Source organism: Mizuhopecten yessoensis, unplaced genomic scaffold (genome assembly GCF_002113885.1).
Source record: "Mizuhopecten yessoensis strain PY_sf001 unplaced genomic scaffold, ASM211388v2 scaffold5519, whole genome shotgun sequence".
Taxonomy (NCBI): Eukaryota; Metazoa; Mollusca; class Bivalvia; order Pectinida; family Pectinidae; genus Mizuhopecten; species Mizuhopecten yessoensis.
In genome coordinates, this window is record NW_018406089.1 from 837,643 (window position 1) to 860,681 (window position 23,039).

Sequence of the window (23,039 nt, forward strand, 5' to 3'; positions counted from 1 at the left end):
CTGGCGTGTAGTCTAGGAATGTGTTACCGACATATACTTACTGACGTGTAGTCTATGACTGTATTACCGACATATACTTACTGACGTGTAGTCTAGGAATGTGTAGCCGACATGTCTTTATTGATGTGTAGTCTAGGACTGTGTACCCGACATATCGTTATTGATGTATGTGCATAGCGTATCATGAAAGAGCCAGATAATCTCCACCAATGATTTATAAATGAATTTTGTTTCCACAGTTTGCACAAAAACAGCTCATGATCAACGACATCAGGGCACAGGTAAGTTTGATTTCTAGATTGGTGATACACTTAAGCATTAAACATTAATATTAAGCCATGATGGTTCTCGTTTTATTGTGTTTAGATACAAACGTTATCAGCATGTATATTACAACAAATAAGTTTCTAGTTTGAAAAGGTTTTTTTTTCTCTGCGCAAACAATATAAAGCACAAAGTTAATGGTACAAAAAAAAGCTGGAAATCATGTTGAGTTTCCTGTCAATAATCACACTTGATTGCATTGTAAAAGAACTGGAAAAGTAGGGCTTTTAAAATGAGGTTGATGCATGAAATTAGTTATGTATACTAAAATGACTCATTCTCCATATCCCATTCAGATGTTTAATTTAACCTACGTGTCCGTAGTAATTTATCATTTTTACTTTTTGTCATATGACAGGGCGATCCGGTGAGTTTTTGCTTTTGTTGTTTAACTAATTCTTTCTGAGGCATAACTCGAATTGATGATGGTTTAAATATAAATGACAAGCATAATACTGAGTCAGTGATACGTTAACTATATTGATCCTAGACCAAGCATGTAAGCAAAATTATTTTTTTATGGTGAAAGTCAACTTTCACGGTTAATTTATTTTCTTAAACGGTCGTATTTATGCAATGAATTTACCTTTCATAGATAACATTTTATAAATATATGTTTAGCAAAAGAAGCTGATATTGCATAATTTCATACATCTTAGAAGCTTAATTATTTAAAATGTTTCCTTTCTTTGTGTAATTGATGTTTGTTATTGTGAACGTTTGTGTGAACTGATACAACAATTCTTCTATATACATTCTTAAAGATATGTAACAGTTGGTGTGATAATATGTGTGTTCGTGAGCTGATGATATTCTCCTTGTATATACTGTGTTTCAATAGACGTGTTATTGCGTGATCAATTGTGATTTTTTATACTAACACCACACAAACAGTTCACCCTCCTAGCTTCGTCACCACATACTGCGTTTTGTATGTCACACTAGCGATCCGCCACTCCCCCCCCCCCATCTAGCGATCCGTCGCTCCCCCTTCTAGCGATCCGCTACTCCCCCTTCTAGCGATCCGCTACTCCCCCTTCTAGCAATCCGCCACTCCCCCTTCTAGCGATCCGCCACTCCCCCTTCTAGCGATCCGCTACTCCCCCTTCTAGCGATCCGTCCCTCCCCCTTTCAAATAGTAGGCATCATTTAGTAACTGCTAACACCAAAATTCATGTTAGTTTTCTATGTCTACTATTAACATTAAGTATTTTTTTTTTCAATTTTATTTGATGAAGAACCACGTAGTACTAACATGAATTTTGTCAGTTTTTATTTTTAAAAATAATAACAGATTCCGTCACGTACGTATCACCTGCACGACTCGTCTTCTTTTCCTCGAATAAATACATGGTTAAGTTTAACAGATAGGACATACCGTTCCGTCCCAGTAATATACCTCCCCGTGTTAAGGTTGTCAGTTATACTTTTACCTGCGTACTAATATTACGATACACGTAATTCATGCAACGTAAATAGACGAGCAGGTGTAATATAGCTTAATACACACGCCATTGATTTTGAACGGATGCACTGAGAACGGCCTTACATCCACAAGTGTAAACATAGATACTGGTAACGTCACATTGAGCTTACAAAATAGCGTGTCTATGGCTGATACATGTTTATTGGTTTTTATACAAAGGACGGGTGTGGTTTTGAACACGTATTACTTCAATAGAGCAGTCATTCTGATATCGTAGGTAGACTGTAAAATATAGTCCTCCTGTATTTCAGTATCAGTTAACTCTCAGATTCGTGTAACCTTAAGAATGCATGCTGCAATATAATTCACGATTTGTCCTGAGATTAATCGTTTGAGATGATAGTTTATAGAGGGATTATAAGACAGTACTGAGGAGTCAGATAGGTCTCTCTACAGCTTACCTTTAGATCAGTGTGCATTTGTATAGACCTTATAGTGAATGAGCGATTGGGTCTCTTCTACCATCATTTCCCTTTATTGCCTGTTTAAACAGCATTCACGCCTTTTCTGATGTGAATACCACCTGATATTGTTGGTTTTATAATAACGGTTTACGATGAATGAGGTGTACTGGTTTTACATACACACTGGCGGTTGAATGCTCTTTTTTGTGTTTGTTAAACTGATAAAGTAGGGACAAATATCTTGTTGGCTTTCTGTTTGGTCACATGGTTAGTTCCCCAGTGAAGGTAGGAAACAGCGGGTTAGATACCGTTTGGTGTGCAAAACCCGATCTAACACTTATACTTACACGGGCGTTACAAACATGGCGAATAGCTGGCAAAATCCTGGTTCACGTCTTGAACTAATGGAGCAAAACATCGGTTTTCATGACAACCGATTGCAGCAGATACATGCTAGGAACGACACGCATTCAGCCAAGTTGCATGATCTGCAACAGGAACTAGAGAATTTAAGGACAGAAAATTATGCTCTCAAATCTGAAGTAAATACATTAAGACCGAGTCCTAATAATGTTACAATAATACCACAGGAACTTGCTCGAAGGTACGACAAAAAATATGGCAGTCGACCATATTTCGACGAAAAGGATCCCCCTAGTTTCTACAGGGATTTGCCTCTAACGGATCGGTCGGGATACGACGTGGATCGCCGGGCTCCAAGGTTAGATGATGGACCTTTAACTGACCGATCAGAACGGAATAGACGTCTCGCACCCCCGGGCCCCTCGCCGCTGCCTCCTGACCATGCCTTAAATGATATGGCAAAGGGACAGATGAAGAAGGAATTGGATAGAATTGAACTTCATGATGGCAATTTCAAACCATATTCTCATCACAACTTAGGAGGAGGGGTAAGAATACTTGTTCTATCACTTCTACCAATGAAACAAGGGGGCATGTATTTTCTACCTTATGTGGTGCTGTTTAAAAGTAGAGGAAAACAGAAAATGTCACATCTGGATGATTTAATTGGTAGTCAGATAATTACTATAAACTATTTTACTTAAAACTAAATGTTATAAAATCAAATAACCTATACAGGATACATAAATCTGCCGCTTTGATATTATAACGTATTTTAATATTATTTTCCCATATCAATGGTGTGATATGTCAAATCTTAAATACAAAGCTTAACAAAGCTTTGCCTTGCACGTGAATATGTTGAATAACTGTGAACTTTTTCTGTATGTTTTAAGTTTGAGTGTATACTGGTTAGTCTATTACTGGGGTAAACAAACAGTTGCCATGTCATTAGGTATGATTACGACACTATGTCAACAACAGGCTACTCTATTCTACTAGAATTAGGCCAACTTACTTTGTAAATGTTGGCAAATTCATATCCATAAAAGTGTCCTCTCATTACCAAATATTTTGTATTGAGGTGTTAACGACCACATTGCTAATGTATTTACACTTACATGGATAAAGTGAATCAAGCGCCACGAGAAGCCACTGTTTACCCCATTGAGATATTTGTATGGTATACAGTGTAAGAGGATCCGAATAGATGGAGTAGGGTTATTTTGAAAAGACTGCGTTTGTCACCAAATACACAACAGTGACGTTTTCTTTGGGTTTACCTTTGGCTTTTCAATGGAGTGATCTATTACGCTGGGCTCGATTGATGGCTTTTTAGTTATGTCCAATATATGACGAGTTCACCCACTATTCTCTTACATTAAACTTGACGGCCTACTTTATACTGTGGCGAAAAATGTCAAGAACACGATCTTTTGTGGAACATTGAACTAAACATATTTATAGTTAATGTATTGAAATCTGAGCAATAGATTTGTAGAACGTGTGATATGGGTAATTGAAGTCACAAAAGATCAGCAGTACATTGGGTGTATGTGATCCTGATATAAGTACCTTGCATACTATACCAATATTTATCATAAAATAAGATCCTGCTAGGGAAATAATCAGAAACGATTTCTTAGGTATCAGCCTCTTATGAGGTCAAAAAGTGGTTACGTATTATTTATACCTTTACGACAGTACGCAAGTCATCACAGTGTTAGAGAGTGTTTGTTTTGAGCTAGACATGTTGCATATAACAACTCTTAACTTACAGCTGACTTAATCCATTCATTCCAATTGTAATGCAATTCTTTTGAACAAATCAGCAGTACATTAACAATGCCGATCGATAGGAGATCCCTGCTTTTGTAGGATGAGAGAGAGAACTCGCTCTCAGGATTATTTGGGCGAGGTGTGTGACGCATTGTATTTATACAGGTGCTTGTCGTATCACTGACTCAAAAACAGGTGCGTGTAACATCACTGTACCATACAGGTTGTGTCAAATCAATGTAGTCATACATGTGTGTGTCACATCACTGTATTCATATAAGTGTGTGTCGTATCACTGTATCCATACAGGTGTGTGTCACATCACTGTATCCATACAGTTGTGTGTCGAATCACTGTATCCATATGAGTGTGTGTCGCATCACTGTATCCATAGAGGTGTGTGTCGCATCACTGTATCCATACAGGTGTGTGTCACATCACTGTATCCATACAGGTGTGTGTCGTATCACTGTATGCATACAGGTGTGTGTCACATCACTGTATCCATACAGTTGTGTGTCGCATCACTGTATCCATATGAGTGTGTGTCGCATCACTGTATCCATACAGGTGTGTGTCGCATCACTGTATCCATACAGGTGTGTGTCACATCACTGTATCCATACAGGTGTGTGTCGCATCACTGTATCCATATGAGTGTGTGTCGCATCACTGTATCCATACATGTGTGTGTCGCATCACTGTATCCATACAGGTGTGTGTCACATCACTATCTCCATTCAGGTGCGTGTATTATCACTGTATCCATACAGGTGTGTGGTGCATCACTGTATCCATACAGGTGTGTCTCGCATCACTGTATCCATATGAGTGCGTGTCGCATCACTGTATCCATACAGGGGTGTGTCGCATCACTGTATCCATACAGGCGTGTGGTGCATCACTGTATCCATACAGCTGTGTGTCGCATCACTGTATCCATATGAGTGCGTGTCGCATCACTGTATCCATACATGTGTGTGTCTCATCACTGTATCCATACAGGTGTGTCTCGCATCACTGTATCCATATGAGTGTGAGTCGCATCACTGTATCCATACATGTGTGTGTCTCATCACTGTATCCATACAGGTGTGTTACGCATCACTGTATCCATACAGCTGTGTGTCGCATCACTGTATCCATACAGGTGTGTGTCGCATCACTGTCTCCATTCAGGTGCGTGTAATATCACTGTATCCATACGGGTGTGTTATGCATCTCTGTATCCATACAGGTGTGTGTCGCATCACTGTATCCATACAGGTGTGTGGTGCATCACTGTATCCATACAGGTGTGTAGTGCATCACTGTATCCATACAGGTGTGTATTGCATCACTGTATCCATACAGGTGTTTGTCGCATCACTGTATCCATACAGGTGTGTGTCGCATCATTGTATCCATACAGATGTGTTATGCATCACTGTATCCATATAGCTGTGTGTCGCATCACTGTATCCATACAGGTGTTTGTCGCATCACTGTATCCATACATGTGTGTGTCACAGCACTATATCCATACAGGTGTGTGTCACATCACTGTATCCATACAGGTGTGTGTCACAGCACTTTATCCATACAGGTGTTTGTTGCATTACTGTATCTATATAGGTGTGTGTCGCATCACAATATCCACACATGTTGGTAATGGATCACTGTATACATACATGTGTGTGTCACAGCACTGTATCCATACTTGTGTGTGTCACAGCACTGTATACATGCATGTTGGTAATGGATCACTGTATACATACAGGTGTGTGTCACATCACTGTATCCATACAGGTGTGTGTCGCATCGCTGTATCCATACATATGTGTCTATTATTGTTTATGCAGTGTCACTGTATTCATACAGATACATGCCTTCTATAGTTTTGTCCTGTCTACGCACATCGTTATCTTCTTTTATTGTTTTATCATTATCATTTATAGATTTCTCGAATAGCAACCGTTTTATATAACTGTGTTTTTATTTTGAAATATAACGAGAGCCCAACACTATCTGAATCAAACCCAGTGTTGTATTATGATATAATGATAGTGAGTGTATGTATTTAGTTTAAACCTCGAAGTAATGTAATACATAATAGTATTAGTACATCTCAAATGCTATCTATATTGTACATGATTTTACCACTATCGAACCGTGAACCACTTAGTATTATCTCTACCTATACCGAGATTTATATTATAATTTTATAAGTTTAACGGAGATAAATATTATCACTAGTCGACCAGACATCACATCAGTCGTACAGACATTAAAATTATACCATCACTGGTCATGCAAATACACACATGACACTCGCACTAGTCATGACCTGGATTCGCATATACATTGTATTATAACTAGTCGTTCCGGGGCCCACAAATATTCTCACTAGTCATGCATTGATTCGCATAAATTATCACTAGTCGTACCAGGGTTAAAATATTGTATCACTAGTCGTACCGGGTTCAGATGATCTTAACACTGGTTGTGCCAGGATCTTTAAGTAAAATTGGGTTCCATTCAATTGAGTGATTTACGGTATATTGAGCAGGTTAAAGGGTTAACAGCAACTAAGGGCTTTCAAGGTTAAAGTAATAAATAATAAATTAAGTAATTGACAATTTATTTAATTGTATTATATTATAAGAGATTCACAGTTAAATAAGTGTTTCTCGAGTATTAACAGAGGTGACGCACTGAGAGTGAGTCAAGGTGTTCTCACTAGAATATTTTGTTTATGAAGTTATCTTACATCATTTATCGGCATCTGAATCACATCATGAACAATACAGCAAATGTATAAGCAACGAGATATAAGATAATTTCCCATCACCCCTGACCCTGTCATCTATTCATCCCTGACTCTGTCAAATTCTCTCCCCTGACCCTGTCAACTTTCCACCACTGACTCTGTCAACTTCTCATCCTTGACCATGTCAACTTCAAACAGTGGCAGGACAAGGTTTGTACAAACACAACCTATATTTATTTATTTTTACGAGTTTTTTTATACTGTTTTTCATTTACTTATTCTCAGCAGAACAAAATTTATCTATTTTCAATACGTCACCCTGAGGAGGCTTTGTAACATCAAAAAAGCATTCACGGCTTTTGATCTATTGATACCCCGTACCTGGTTGGATAATGACGTTCAACTACAAAGACATCACTGGTATTATATTTATTAGATACGAAGCAGTTATGAAGTTGACGCTATTAACTCGTGTAAATAACCAAGCATCACTTATATTAACAGGAGGAAGATAACTACCATGTAGAAAACGGTGTATATCAGCCGAATAACCCCGACAGGGTAGGCTTTCCGCACCTGTATTTTATAGTCACATTATGATATACAGTAAATAGGTTTTAGAATTGTAAGAAAGTAACGATGTAAATCAATGGAAAAATACATATGATTTTTCTAACAACAACAAAAAATACAAATCGCTTGACATATAGAAATATAATACGAGGTATATTTGGAGCAATTGTATCAAGTTGAAAGATATTAAGTCGGCGTATCCAGTTATCGTCAGATGTAACGACATATGTTATAGTATATGGTAATTAACAAACTTGTATAGATTTGTTATTTTTTAGACGTTGATTTCCATCCAATTCACTGTTTAACTAAAGCAAAAGCCTATTGCACTTTTTTTAAACTACATACAGTACATGCACTACTATCCATTCAAATCTCTCATGAAACGGCTTTTTGACAATTACTTGAATAGTGAACAAATTTTCACAAGTCTTTTCTAATTTTACTCAACTCGTAACTATTACTGGAAACCTTAAAAAAACCACTTTACTTTTGAATTGAAAATCTTTAAGAAAATGACGTTTTGTGAAGGTTTACTCAGTTGTTGAAAATAGAAATATTTTAAAATTTAATTTCAATAAGTGTGTTTTAATTTTTTCCGGAACAAATGAAGTATTATGCCGTATTGTTTGTGAAGTTCTGACGGATATTAATTGAGTATTTGCTAAAAAGCCGTTAAACGAGATTGGTTTGGACAGGTATTTACATGTGGCATACCATTACAGGCAGAAAGACCCGGGCAGCTATACTTACCATTTCATATGCAGAACATACAGGTGTGTTTACTGTATTTCTAAAGCAACATGATCAAATATCATTAATTATAATTAGGGTACATTTATACGTGTAATTAAGAGAAATGACGCATGTTTTTTAAAATGGAAACTTAATGAAGTTATTAATTTAGTTTTTCGAAAAGGTATCAAGAACATTCTTTAAATTAATATATTAAATACCCATCAAAGCCTATATGTGGCTTATTCTTACAAATTGATAAGGTAGGGAATGTTCATTATGGAAAGTGTTTATATGTTATGGCTTTAAATAATTACAAAGGTTTCACAAATGTTCTCAAAATTGAATGTTTTTATAATCTTCAATAACACTGATTCTAAGATATTGATCAGGTAGTGACAGTTGATTATTGGTCGATGTTTACACCGTTAAATATGCGACACTATTTTGATATACAATAAGACACGATGACTACTGTGTTGACCTGTGAACTTGTACTTTAGCAACAACACGGCAACCCAAGACATGTTGCTCACCACCAGCAGTTGTTTGAACGATCTTCCCAGGTGCGTTACAAGCACACTCCTGACTTAGATGTCTGGAGTCTTTGTATTATGTAGTCATGTTGTGATCAAGTTTCCACGTGTTGGTGCATGCTTGTACTATTTACAAAAAGGATATAGTGTAACAAACATGCGCTATCTCAATTTTATTTGTATAAAATCTATCAATATTTGATAAAAGAAACAGACGAAACATTTTACATGATGTTGTGGCATGCTTTCCCTCCGATTGACTAGAATTTTCCCTCTGAAACACATCAAGTTCTCCTTAAAGTGTCCCTTCCATATTATCCATCTCTTTCACAAAACACCTTGTGGTAATATGTTTTTTTCTTAAATTGATTAGTTACCGATATATTTTGAAATACGACAGAAAATGGTTACATTGATAATCAGTGTAGTTACCATTATCGCGAATATGTCGTGTGTATTTGACGTGTAATACATTGATATTGTGTGGTGCTGCATGGTTCCTGAAGCTTCACTTAATACTCTTTTTTGTTATTTAATGTAATAATGTAAAACAGTTGACAAATGGTGATACTATAAACATTTTAATGACTTATACCAAATACTGTAAATCTTCCTTTTCTTTTTCGCTGGTATTTTCGTGCTCAGTTGATGTGGGAAAAGATTCATAATATCAATGACTATGGTCGATCTTCAAATAAAGTAATTTCATAATGGTATTGAATCAACGATATCCACGTTAATAAGACAATAATTTGCTTTTTCATATGAGAATATATTATAAAACAGATTAAGAGGAGTGTAACCCTTTGATTCTGATTGAACAGCTCGACCCATTCTCTCCGTTGTCGCCGGGGGCAAGCAGTGGTTCAAAGGTTGGTTTCGCACACATGCATTGATGTCATAATATCAAAAAATAAATAAAGTAAAAACCTTGCCCAACATCAATCAAAGATGTTTGTACCTATGCGTGTTCCAACAATGAACGAACCAACGTGTTCTTAATGCACAATGTTTAGTTTGTCAATCGAACCCTAGTTGGAATATCATGCAAACAAAAGAAGTATGCATAGTTGTACTATCATATGCGTTGGTGTTTATAGTGGGTGTTTTATTTTTAATATTAGGTTAAGCCATGTTGTCTTTATGTAAACTACATAAACAACTTTAGGCGGTAAAGAAATAACACTGTTGGTCGTTCGTCCTGATTTTAACGACTGTGTATGAAGCTTTTTTCGACGATTTGGTGACATGTGTTCTTGTGATTATACATATATATTAGCTAGATATGTAAATGATTTTACTTACAATCACACTGCTACTTCTGGTTCATATTTCAGAAAACGTTTCGGTCCCAGGTTAGTTATTATCAGTATGAAATTGTGGTGCAGGTTTCACTTTGGCGAGATTATGTCTTCAGGTTGTGTGTATTGCGTTTTGCGAAACGGTGATCCAATCATGGTAACTTTGGTCATAAAGTAACGAACAAAGCTGATCGTATTGCACATTTACAATATCGCTAAATTTCAAACGTGTAATATAAAGCGTGTATGTCAATGTAGCATTAGTTTAATTGGTGATGTTTCTATCAATTTACTCTTTAATCGATATATCAGCCGATTTGTCAGTAATTTTACTATTATATGAGGTTGTTTTACCTACACCTTTGGCTGTTTGCTCGTGTGTTATAGGATGTCAAACGTAAAGCTGATATTACGAAGATAACAAGTAAACCTAAGAGTTTGGGATTTAAAAAATATTGTACTTGTTGGGTTATCCTTATACCAAGTGCACGTATAATTGACATAAGTTACTTGTTGAGTCAGATTGTAACATTCCGCTGTCACACTTTGTTGTCAGGGAATCAGCTTACCTATTGATAAAGAATTACATGTGCTGCTCCAAGCTAATATATAAAAGAGAGATGTCAACAATTTTTTTTATTAACTGTATTATTCTGCTCTTTGTCAACAAAAGCTATTAACATTAGATAAACCGTATTTTTTACCAATAGGATTGCTTATTTCAATGTTCCTTATTTCCATCGCTTTATAGGTTGTTTGTGGTTTGAAATGAAAAGTTTAAATGATCTGTGTAGACTAGAATAAACTCTGATTTATACATTGTTACTCATACTTCAGGAACACCAGGTGATCTCGGGACCAGTAGCTCACCATAAACGTTTATATGAACGTCCCCCGTCCAAGGTGCGTTATAGCACATACATTATAGTAGTTAGATTAGTATGTGTATACCCAGAGCTTTTCAGGATTTTTTAATTCTTTATTTTCACAAAAGAATGTATGTGCTTACAGATTACAGTCATTTGCTTATAATTATTATATTTTTTATTTTGTTTGGCTGTTAGTTTCATTAGAGACACGAAGCCTTGACATGCGAAATTTGTGAAATATAATTAAACTGTCCGTTTTAAGTATACCTTACAGCAAGTTAACATAAAAGAAAACAGTCCGTCAAGTAATAACAGTGCATTCGACATAATATGTTCTTCAGTATTCAACCCTCTGTTATTTTAATAGAATTTACAATGAAACGAAATGTTGTGTAAGGTTGTTTAGGATCTATATCTATATTGCATTTAATGATATTCATGTCAGGACGAATTAAGACGCAAATCTAAAAGATACGTCGAATATTTTAAAGGTTTAATGAAATACGTATCTAAGGAACTCCCCTATTAGTATTCAAGAGATTAATAAAAGAAATACACTTCCGCGAACGTTATTAATATTTCATTCATGTTCGAATTTGTTAAATTGAAGTATGTTTCGCAACATTATTTAATGTTCCCATTACACTGTTTATTCCAAAAAAAAATTACAACAAGATTTCATCTTTTATTTTCATGTTTGTTTGTGCTTTTGAAATAACTGTTGTGTTTGACTTGGACAAGGAACAGTGACCATACTAACACGTTCACAACTAGAGATTTAGGCTTGTAACTGCCTCAGTGTACTTCACATCGTTTGCCAGTTAATTTACAAAACGACATGAATGCATTATAGCTAGATAGTAGCTTGCCCTGTTGTATTCCATTTGGGGAAGCAAATAATGCAGCTGACCTGTACATTTATTTTGACAAATTATTTTTGCGAAGAGCTTTTCTATTTTGCAAGGGATATTAATCAATATTATATTAGAAAAAAAAAAAAAAATAGTTACACAACCTTAATGCGTATCTGATAACAATGTGTAATAGCTACATAATAAGTATTTGAAGATATGTTTTGATAGAAATCCAGGATATGTAGAGAAATGCGTGTTTCATGCAAAGAACTTAAGACGAACCTGTGCATCTCATGTTTTTGATATAATTTGGATATATTTGCTTTTTTTATTTGTTTGTAAAACATCTCTGGGTTTAAATAAAAGATGCTAAAATCCAAATATGATTTGGATGGTTATTGCCACAAGCCTAAAGACACACTTGATTTGTGTCTCCTTCCATCTTTGTATATAACTTAGTAATGAGTGCTGTGTTTGTAATCACTCGCAAACATATCACGACTGTCGATACTGTGTTGTTACTGAAAAATATGTTTCACCTAGAATAATGCCATGCAGTAGTAGATGAATTGACCAGTAGTGCTGATTGTATTCTTCCATCCAGCATATTATGACAGGGTTAAAAGAGAAGTGATTGGGACGGAGGTTAATTACACTCATATCTTCAGTACTATTGACAGACACTGTTTATTGCGCTTTTGATATTGTGTGTTGTAAAAATATATCGGTATTGATATCAAACAACATATATTATAAACTAGAAATAGTTTGAATCGATTGACTCGTCGCTTGCGTTAAACTAAAATCAATATATTATGGGCATTGTCGGGGAAGGGTGGGAGGGAGATATAATCTGGGTGAAGTTATATATATATACTGTGTGTCTGATATGCTTTTTGCTATATCAGCAGAGCTTCTGAATGATTACCTCTAGTGCCTGCTTTCATTCATTTCGTCATTATTTCTTTATATATATATCAAACCTTATTTTACCAACACGTTTGACTAGGCGTCCTGAAATAGTTTGACAGGATTATCTGGTCTCTGCATACTTGTTTCGATATCTTTGAATCTGATTTCATCTGCACACTGCCTGATTGGACAACATGATTTGTTCCTTTTTGATATCTGTAAACAAAGGTTTCACTGTATATAAGATGTCTATTTTATGCGTTTTAGTTTCCACTGCTAAAAAATATAGGGTGATTCATTACGTTGGGACAATATTTTTTCACAATAAAAGTTTGCATTCATATGGTAATGTTTTTGATTTGTGTTCGTACCAGTGTTTTATAAAAAATGTAAAAACGTATACAAAGATACATAAATATATTGTTTGCTAAACGATACGACTGTTCACTCACCGTGATTACGCATGAGGTGGCCACACATGTAAACGAGACAGATCCTTCATCTGTTATTACACAACCTATTGGTTGTATTGTAATAGTCTTGAGAGTTAACTTTCATGGTGACACTGTGTTGTATTTTAGGGACCAGGGGTCCTATCCCGCTCCATAGGACACCATCAACATCGATATGAGGATAACCTGATCAAGGTGTGTTTACACAATATATGTATATATATTGTAAAAACGTTATCAAATTTAGTTGACACTAAATATTAGATATTTCCGATGGATTAACAGATGCCAGATAACAGTATAAATTTACATAAATCTAATTTAGCAAATAGATAACGTTTGATTCATGAATTGATATATTTTTACGCTATTGAACAAAGACTTGTTTTAAAATTTTGATTTGATATCACCGCTGTTTGATGAGGTATTCAATGAAGAAAAGACAATATATGAAGACCTTTCACTTTTCAGACCACAAGTCCACGGCGTAGTCAGGTTTGTTAGCCAATTCACTAGTAGTGTATACACGTCACATAGAGTGACGGGATGTAGACCTCTCTTCTTGTAACAATCTCATCCTGTCGCATATACATTTTATTTATAATACATTGCTTTGAACCATTATTTGTCTCTTTCTCTTCTAGTAGATTATCATCGATATCATCATAATACAATTCATTCATTCTTTATTATTATCAGATGTTAAGGGACAAGCGTCATTCATATGTCTATGTCTCTGACATGGAACTTCTTCAGCTACTACAATCGCTTAACATTTTATACGAACAGAAAGTTCGTCTGACGATGCAGTTTGATATTGCTTTGATTTGTGTATAACGTTTTGTATCCTGATATATTCCACCTATTTATATAGATACATGTGGATATACTACATTTTATCTCACACTCCTGAAACCTCAATATGTTGACTTTCAACTTCGCTGATAAGATGTTTGAACAATATTTTATTATGCTGCTGTACACTTAATTTCTTGGAATTACATATGTTTTAACGACAAAAATAAATAAGCGTTTTATGGTGTGATTTTCCAGCAGTCGAAAGGTGAAATGAATCTGTAATGATAAACTCTTAACAATGACTTGCTGTTGGGGCGGTTTTAAATTTGCGGCCATCTCTATGTTGCCGAATAAGACATTTGAAATTTCCCTTAGGTTGTCTCAGCAACGTTATAGATCTATCGTTCTATAATCGTATGCACAAGCAATTAATAAAAAATGCGAAAATATACTGTAAGTAGTTGGATACGTCTGAATATAAAATTAATAAGAACTGTATACTAGTTAAATCTGCTGCGTTATAACTTCAGTTAGTTAGTGTTAAAAACAATAATTATAGATCAATGTTAAAATAAATAATAATTTCAGGATCCCGGTGTTTCTTTGCGATTGATTAAACCCTACATGCACATTTTTTCTTAAAATAAAAACAAACATTTTGATATTTTTAAAACAATATTAACAAAGTTTAGTGTGAAATTCTTAATGACAACGTAAGTAAAACGTATAACCATACTTCATCCTACAGTAAAAATACTAGTTTTAATTAATTAAACAATATAGAATGTAACAAACGTTTTAAATTTGAATATGATTTTATAAGGAGACTACAATATGTTATAACACTGGTTCAGTGTGTTCAAAGGCTCTATATTACAATATTTAATATGGGGATTTCATAATCAAAGTAATACAAATAATCAACGGAAACGTCAACTTAGTTTCTTTCAAATCCGTTGTGATTCATTTCAGGTGAAACCTGTTTGAAAATTTAATCACTTTAAAGAATTCAAATGCTTTAAATTTACAACATAAAATCTTTACGTGAAACTTCGTAGGGATACTTAAAGACGAAAAGTTGTATGCATTTATAGAGTACACAAATCAAGCTAAGTTTACACAAACCGGAACATCGAAAATTTTGTTCAGAAAGATAATCAGAACTTGTGTGTTTTCTTATGACTGATACACATCGCCTCTAAACTAGGTTGTGTCTCTTGAAATTGTACATTATGTGTATCACGTGTAAATCCGTTTCAGGATCCTGGTGTGTTATCGCGCCAGACAGAACACCACGAGCACCGCTTTGAAAACAACCTCATCGAGGTCAGTTTATAGAAATTTGTTGATGAAGCACTTGTTCCTTACATAAGCAATTTACATATTATAAAAAAAAATGTATAAATATTAAACAGATTTAATGCTTAACATACGGGTCTGAACAAACGAAATACTTGCAAGACATTGTCAATTATCTCATGTAATGACCATAACATTTGCGCCGTCTTTAATTTCTGTTATAAGAAGAATATAAGGCTTATGACAGGGTGAAACTAGAGTATTCCAATCACTGGTAAATACTTCATTGTATGTACAATGTAAATTGTTAGCAAAAGTTTGAACACATATGCTCACGTCGATACAGGTAGCAATCTCGTTATTTATAAGCCATGACCTTATTAACGTAATACCTTCGTCAGCAATATAAACGTTTCATTTTTTCAGACAAACAATCCTCGAAGCAGCAAGGTTTGTTTTGAATAAAACTAAAGTGGTTGAAATAATAAAATACGAAGTGTAACTACCACTATTATTTTTTTGTAAAAGAAAAGAAAAAGCATAACAATTATTAATTAAGTATCACTAAAGTATACAAGAAAGCTTTACTTATCTTCTGTCATTTTAATGCACCTTAAACAGAACGGATATATAAACAACACAAACTGTCATATTACAATAGAGGATGTCATATTTGATTGTTTGTAAACATGTAGGTTTAGTCTAGCCACGGTTTACCAGTAGAGACTGATGGGCGATCATTTGCTTGAATTCTAACTTGTAATTCGTTGTAGGATTCTGGTGTTTTATCCCGACAAATAGAAAACCACGAACTTCCATTTGAAAACAACCACGTGGAGGTGTGTAAACAGCAAACACTTTTACATTATGATATAACTAAATATATATTTAAGGATCGCCGTACCATCTCCTTAACTGTCATCATGCATAAATAATAATAATAATATAATCACTTACGATAAAACTTTTCCTGTGTAACTTTTCTGAAATGTTATTATTTTTATATATATCGGAAAATGAAAACACGTGATATTTTTTCTCAATTAAGTCGACATTTCTGAAGGTGACATGTGTATGGTTTATTCAATGAACCCTCACAATTTCAGACAAACTATCCACGGGGAAACAAGGTTCGTTTTGGCACAATGTTTATATAAAACTAAAAAGCGTGCGATTCCTAACGCTTACATATACATGTTTTATTACAGTTTTAACTGGATGTTTGTATTTAATCACCGTAGATAGGTACATGTGGCACAGTGGGGAGACTGTTACCTTTAAGTAGCAACCTTCCTGGTTAGATGTTGTCAATGTTCTAATGCTTAGACACATGTGTAAAGCAGCAATATGTTGTACCTGTCCTTAATTTATTGTCATTTGTGATTTTCCAAGTTTGTGGTTTATGAACGCACAATGATCAAATGTCTTATCTTGATTGTAATATATTCATCTTTCGTAATAAATTGAAAACATTTGACAATACGTAATGTTTTGATACAAACAGACTACTTTATCCAATCTCAAATCACAGATTTTTCCATTTAAAGTGTGACAATCTATTCTGATGCGGATTCTATTGCTGCTGTAAACTATAGGGTATTGACTTGTTTTATAAAACTTCATATTTGACAAGTACACGAAACAAAACTAATGTCGGGAGAAAGATGTCGAAATATCGAAACAAAAAAATATTTAATTTAATATGTTACATTACTATGGCAATATCTTTTCTTACTATTGTCTATTACACATTTACGCAGACGAATAGTTCGTTATATGCACTTAACGTGTTAGTAATGCGTCAGATCCTACCGCACCAAGTAACAGAACCAAAACTTTTCTGTTTCCTGTCAATAGCAACATCCAATGAAAAGTTCACTTCCTGCCGCGATAGGACGTCATACCATGACGTGTATGTTGTAATCTAGCACTTAAAGCCGATTTTCACTTTACATTTCGGGTTAAGTTAATATAACTTTCCATTGTTGCTGCATCAGCTCTTCATAAAGAACGTGAAATGACTTAGATTCAACCTTTATTTACATGCCACGTGTTGTCATTAAAATAGAAGACGCCTTCGCTTTCGGAACATATGGCCTTAATCGCCTGGTACAGCTTTTTAACGTACACTGTGTATATCGTCCCTTTGTTGATACTTTGTCTTAGTTTCAGCAATTTTGAGTACGAAGTTCGGTTTCGTTTATATTTCGAGTTTTTCCTGTTGTTTGTTCCAGGGTAGATACAAAATCAGATTCACTTATAAAGAGTAATTAACTGTTAAATATTTCTGTAGATAAACAATTTAACCCATTTGGTTTTTGTGATAAAATTTTGTTTCAGACTTCTTGGCATTCTTAAATGTTTCAACGACAGTTGCTTTTACTTACAACAGCATATGTTGCCTGCGTAACATTGTCGCACAGCCACAACATTGCTATTTGTTGTTGTTTTCATTACTACATAAGTTTACTTTAATTTACTATAATATGTTGTATATTTGAAGATGTGTGTCAATCTATTTATTGCTTAAACATTTTCATATATCATGTAGATACGACTGCATTCCTATTTGTTTAATACATATAAAGCCAAATATGAAGCTCGCAATCCTTTAAGAATAACTTTTAATTCCCAGCCATCGATGAGAGCTGGACGTTTTAATAATGTATGTATAAACAAGTTGTTGTAATAAGCCATTACTACCTATTGGTATGTTTTATAAGAGGACACGTGCCCAAAGTCATTGCTCATTATCTGCACTACGCATGTCTAACCGATTACTGACTTTTATACATAAACGGAAAAACAAAGCCATGTAGCTGCCCATAGAAAGTGCATCAAGAATGTCTAAGATGTTATATTTTAGATTTTTCTGTAATAAAAAACAATAGTCTACGTTTTTCAAACAATCATATTGAATGTATCAAGACTTTCATAGGGTTCTTTGAATTTCAGATAATGCATCCGAGAGAGGTTTGTCAATGTGTTAATTACTAGTTTGACTAATGATGTAGTACAACGGTGGTGGAGGAATTCTTAGATGTGAACATAAATAATGTTGTCTGGTTGGTGTATAAAGTAGATATTTACTAATACTTACCAGTTTTAATGAACTATCAATCCCTATACAGACAATCCTAGCGACGTTAAAACAATTCAAACTTTTACTGACATTATCGTATATAACGTTTACGAAAACTATCTACAAACCTATTAATTGAAAGTTTCTTTATGCATACTTAATGGGTAGATATGTCTTTTCACATACTTAATGGGTAGATATGTCTTTTCACATACTTAATGGGTAAATGTGTCTTTATGTGTACTAAAATGGTAGAGGCGTCTTTATACTTACTAAACGGGTCTTTTTACAAACTAAATGGGTAGAGGTGTCTTTATACATACTTAGTGGGTAGAGTTGTCTTTATATTACAACATTGTTTAGTACGATGATAGTAATTCCGAATTTTATCGCGCCCCGATTGAGTTAAGTGGTGATATTGATGGAAAAAGGAAAAGCCTGAAAATGTTCCATTAATGTCTCCAGTTGCATCAACTGTGTTTTATTTATGTGTATAATATCACAAAAATATCACAGGTACCAGAGTTTTGGAGATGAGCTTTTGCTGTATTTGAATAAGTTATTTATTCATTGACATATTGACATTGCGTCAAGGCATGTGCATACCTAAGTAATACGTGATATTGATACTAAGTCTGAAACCACTCAATGTCCGGATTACACTTCCAAATGAGTGCATGCGCAGTCTCTCTCATTCCAGATACTCTATTTGTCTTTAAGGTGAACTTAATACGGGCTACTTACACGACCATGCTACTGTCCATTAGGTACATCAAATCAGCTCACTTGTTAATCGAACTATGATCTAATGGTTATGGCAAGTGCTGATAGCGTCACGTTGTCGGTTGATAAAAACAAGGATATTGGTCGATAAATCACCATAATTATTGGTGTATTAAACTTAATGGATTTAGATCATTGGAATACACGAGGCTCGTTGTTTTAGCAATCACACAAAAACATGATTGGCAATATATGTGTTTGTGTGAATTATTTCTTGTTTATATTCGATTAAGTATTGGAGCTGCGTTTTGAAAACGGCATTGTACATATACTCATATATGTGTAGTAATCAAGGGAATTCAATATTACTGCGACAAAAATAAAAAAAAGTCTGTGACAAGATTAAGGTAAACGTTTTTCGAAACTCCACGTTTTTCTCTCAATAAAATAAGCACATATGTAGGTCCCCTGTTGACCTTTGTCATTGTGACGTTTCTAGGACAAAATGGAGCCAGAAGGGCCATTCTATCCGGATGTAATGCTACGCCCAGAAGAGCGGATGGTTCGTTTTCGTAAATAGGCACACGTATCGTTAATTGTCGCTTCTTTGTTTTGTCCGCATGAAATATCTTGATACCATAAACTATGTATCTGTAGACATATTTAGCTAAAACAATTAATCAAGCACGTGATACATGAATTAACCGATTGCAAATGTAATCCTTAAAGGTAATATACAATAAGCATATAATCGCTATTCAAATAACTGTTTAACATGATCCCAGCGCATGAAAAGGGAAACCTGCTCAATTTCAAATTATGGTTGTCTTTAGTATCTTGATCCTCCTATAACCTATGAAAAATTACGAAAATGCATGAAAATGAGTTCTTCTCAAGCAAATTAAGCTTGTAGTAGTTTGTCTTGGTCGCCTACCCCTATTGAGATGAAATGACTGGATCATGGTTTGGCCAGAGAAGTTTGAGTCTATCAATGACGGGTCGGAAAATGAACAATCTTTGATTAAATCTTTATATAACGCACTTTTGATTGAGGATATGATTTATTTTTCCTCAAAATTATCAGTATCAACGTGTTTTGATACATTGTGCAAACCATGAAATTGATATTGCATTACACAAATTAGTTTATGGAATTGTGTTAAGAGTTTTGATGTTATCTTGAAATGCGCTTAAAATCGTTCATAATGTGTCGGCTTGTTTGTGACGTACATGGAAGTAACACTAGTTTGACTATGGTCCGGCCATTACAACTAGGAACACAGTGTGATGTCTGCAAGTTAATACAAAACATTTCCTTTAGATTTTAGTCACGTAGTAAGAACCTTTTTTGAATAGGCAAAGATCGGGGAATGGTCGTTTATGTATCTATTAAACTCATTACCTGTAGTAAATTTACCTTTCAGTTAAATGTATGTTTACAGCAATTTTACATAGATGTAGAAATAAACCACGCATCTATAATATAAATGAACAATTTGTTTACAACTGCAAATCATTTACTTTGTAGTGTGTCGCATATATACTATTTTACTGAATTTTGATTTTGTTATGTTTATTTTAAATAAAAGAAGTATTACTATCCGAAAACATCAATCATGCAATGTGAAATGTAGAAATGTGTGTGACAGTTACTGTATAGCAACACCAAGTGATTGACATAGTTGTTTAACAAACAGTGTAAAAATTTGTTTGAGGAGATAAGTTTGCTAAATGTTATGCATAATCGTAGAAGAAGGACAACAGCTTTATACCCTAGGTTTGTTTATGATACTTCAGAAAAAATCACTAATCAGTGTTTATAAAGTTAACCACTGGTAAATTTTGTAATAATAGCACAATACCTCGCGGGTTAGCGTCCCTAATTATGGAGCATGAAGTCAAAGGGCTACGTTCGTTATGAGCTTAATCTAATTGACAAAAGGTTAAATCTAACTGATTAACACTGCCGTTTAATTGATTGCTCGTAATTTGTTAATAGCAGCAACAGTAATAATAATGGTAAAATCACAATAGTGGTTATGATAACAATAAGGCGTAAGCTAAGATTTAAAGATACCCATTACCTCGTACATATAGACTGAATCCTGACATTAATCTTGCATGCGATGGGACACATTTTATCATTCATTTGTGTTCCTTTATAACCATAATGTTGTAGTCGCATTGTATACATCTTATTTATCTGTATACGCGGTAGTATACAGTATAGTATACAGTATGTACATATGCTCGTAGTAGATTAAATTGACCAACATCTTTAAATACAGAGTAAATAATACTTTGCCAGTATAAATGTATGCGTGTGCATTTAGAACTCTGCTCCTAGAGGAACTACATATATTTCTCTATTATCAATCAGCTCAGTTTGTGTAATATATCATGTTTTGTCAACATACAAGTAAAACGACATAAAGGTTCATTTACCTTTATTGCATGTTCACACGGTTTATGAAGATATGTTCTCAAAAGCAGATTGTTCATGACGATTTTTAATTATATGACACGCCATATACATGTTGTAAGTAATTATTATAAAGAAATTCAGAAGTATCAGTCTTGAGGTTTGAACAGATATGGTGGAAGGGAATTGATTGGGAGGTAGGGTATAAGTATCACATGTAACTATGTCATAATTATAACTCATTTGAACAACACCTGAAGAAAATTTGATATTCATTCCGAATCAAAAGGATTCGCCTGCAACTTTCAGTGGTTGTTCATGATCTTTCGCATTGTTTTGGTCTCTCCAGTTCCTGTAACTTTCTGTTGTTGCCTTTATTTTTGTTTTAGTGTCTCCCCATTTCCTTTTTGTTTTCTGTTTTTACGTTTCTTTACCATTTTTATAGTTTGTAACCAGTTTTACATAGTACAACCAATGAAATCTTCAAATGTGATGTCACGATGAAACGAAACATCGAAACGTCGGATAAAAATATTTCACTACTTGTGCTATAGAAACCTGTAGTCTATGCCAGCTTCAACCTGAAGAAATGTATAAATGTCTTTCATTTTGTTTTGATGTCTCCTCGGTTCTTGATATTGTCTCCTTTTGTATTTGTCTCTCCTCGATTCCTGATATTGGTTTTCGTTTTGATTTGGTGTCTTCTCGGTTCCTGTTGTCTTTCGTTTTGATTTGGTGTCTTCTCGGTTCCTGTTGTTATCTTTCGTTTTGATTTGGTGTCATTCTCGGTTCCTGTTGTTATCTTTCGTTTTGATTTGGTGTCTTCTTGGTTCCTGTTGTTGTCTTTCGTTTTGATTTGGTGTCTTTCTCGGTTCCTGTTGTCTTTCGTTTTGATTTGGTGTCCTCTCGGTTCCTGTTGTCTTTCGTTTTGATTTGGTGTCTTCTTGGTTCCTGTTGTTATCTTTCGTTTTGATTTGGTGTCTTTCTCGGTTCCTGTTGTTTTCTTTCGTTTTGATTTGGTTATTTCTCGGTTCCTGTTGTCTTTCGTTTTTATTTGGTGTCCTCTCGGTTCCTGTTGTCTTTCGTTTTGATTTGGGATCCTCTCGGTTCCTGTTGTTATCTTTCGTTTTGTTTTGGTGTCTTCTCGGTTCCTGTTGTTATCTTTCGTTTTGGTTTGGTTATTTCTCGGTTCCTGTTGTCTTTCGTTTTTATTTGGTGTCTTCTTGGTTCCTGTTGTTGTCTTTCGTTTTGATTTGGTTTCTTTCTCGGTTCCTGTTGTCTTTCGTTTTGTTTTGGTGTCTTCTTGGTTCCTGTTGTTATCTTTCGTTTTGATTTTGTGTCTTTCTCGGTTCCTGTTGTTATCTTTCGTTTTGATTTG

General features: G+C 34.6%; 1 protein-coding gene across 29 annotated transcripts in view; it reads left to right on the forward strand.

Moving 5' to 3' along the window:
- Window positions 1-23,039, forward strand: part of LOC110450814 — a 75,411-nt gene that overhangs the window by 43,039 nt on the left and 9,333 nt on the right. For 9 of the 29 annotated variants that reach the window (XM_021498532.1, XM_021498541.1, XM_021498540.1 and 6 more), the window contains 14 exons: window positions 240-281; window positions 683-691; window positions 2,805-3,125; window positions 9,774-9,821; window positions 10,287-10,304; window positions 11,088-11,153; window positions 13,467-13,532; window positions 13,809-13,832; window positions 15,396-15,461; window positions 15,861-15,884; window positions 16,208-16,273; window positions 16,541-16,564; window positions 18,390-18,407; window positions 19,739-19,801. In XM_021498532.1, coding sequence (XP_021354207.1) covers window positions 240-281; window positions 683-691; window positions 2,805-3,125; window positions 9,774-9,821; window positions 10,287-10,304; window positions 11,088-11,153; window positions 13,467-13,532; window positions 13,809-13,832; window positions 15,396-15,461; window positions 15,861-15,884; window positions 16,208-16,273; window positions 16,541-16,564; window positions 18,390-18,407; window positions 19,739-19,801 — 855 coding nt within the window. The remainder of the gene's footprint in view (window positions 1-239; window positions 282-682; window positions 692-2,804; window positions 3,126-9,773; window positions 9,822-10,286; window positions 10,305-11,087; window positions 11,154-13,466; window positions 13,533-13,808; window positions 13,833-15,395; window positions 15,462-15,860; window positions 15,885-16,207; window positions 16,274-16,540; window positions 16,565-18,389; window positions 18,408-19,738; window positions 19,802-23,039) is intronic. The other 20 variants (XM_021498551.1, XM_021498553.1, XM_021498554.1 and 17 more) reach the window with 12 other exon arrangements.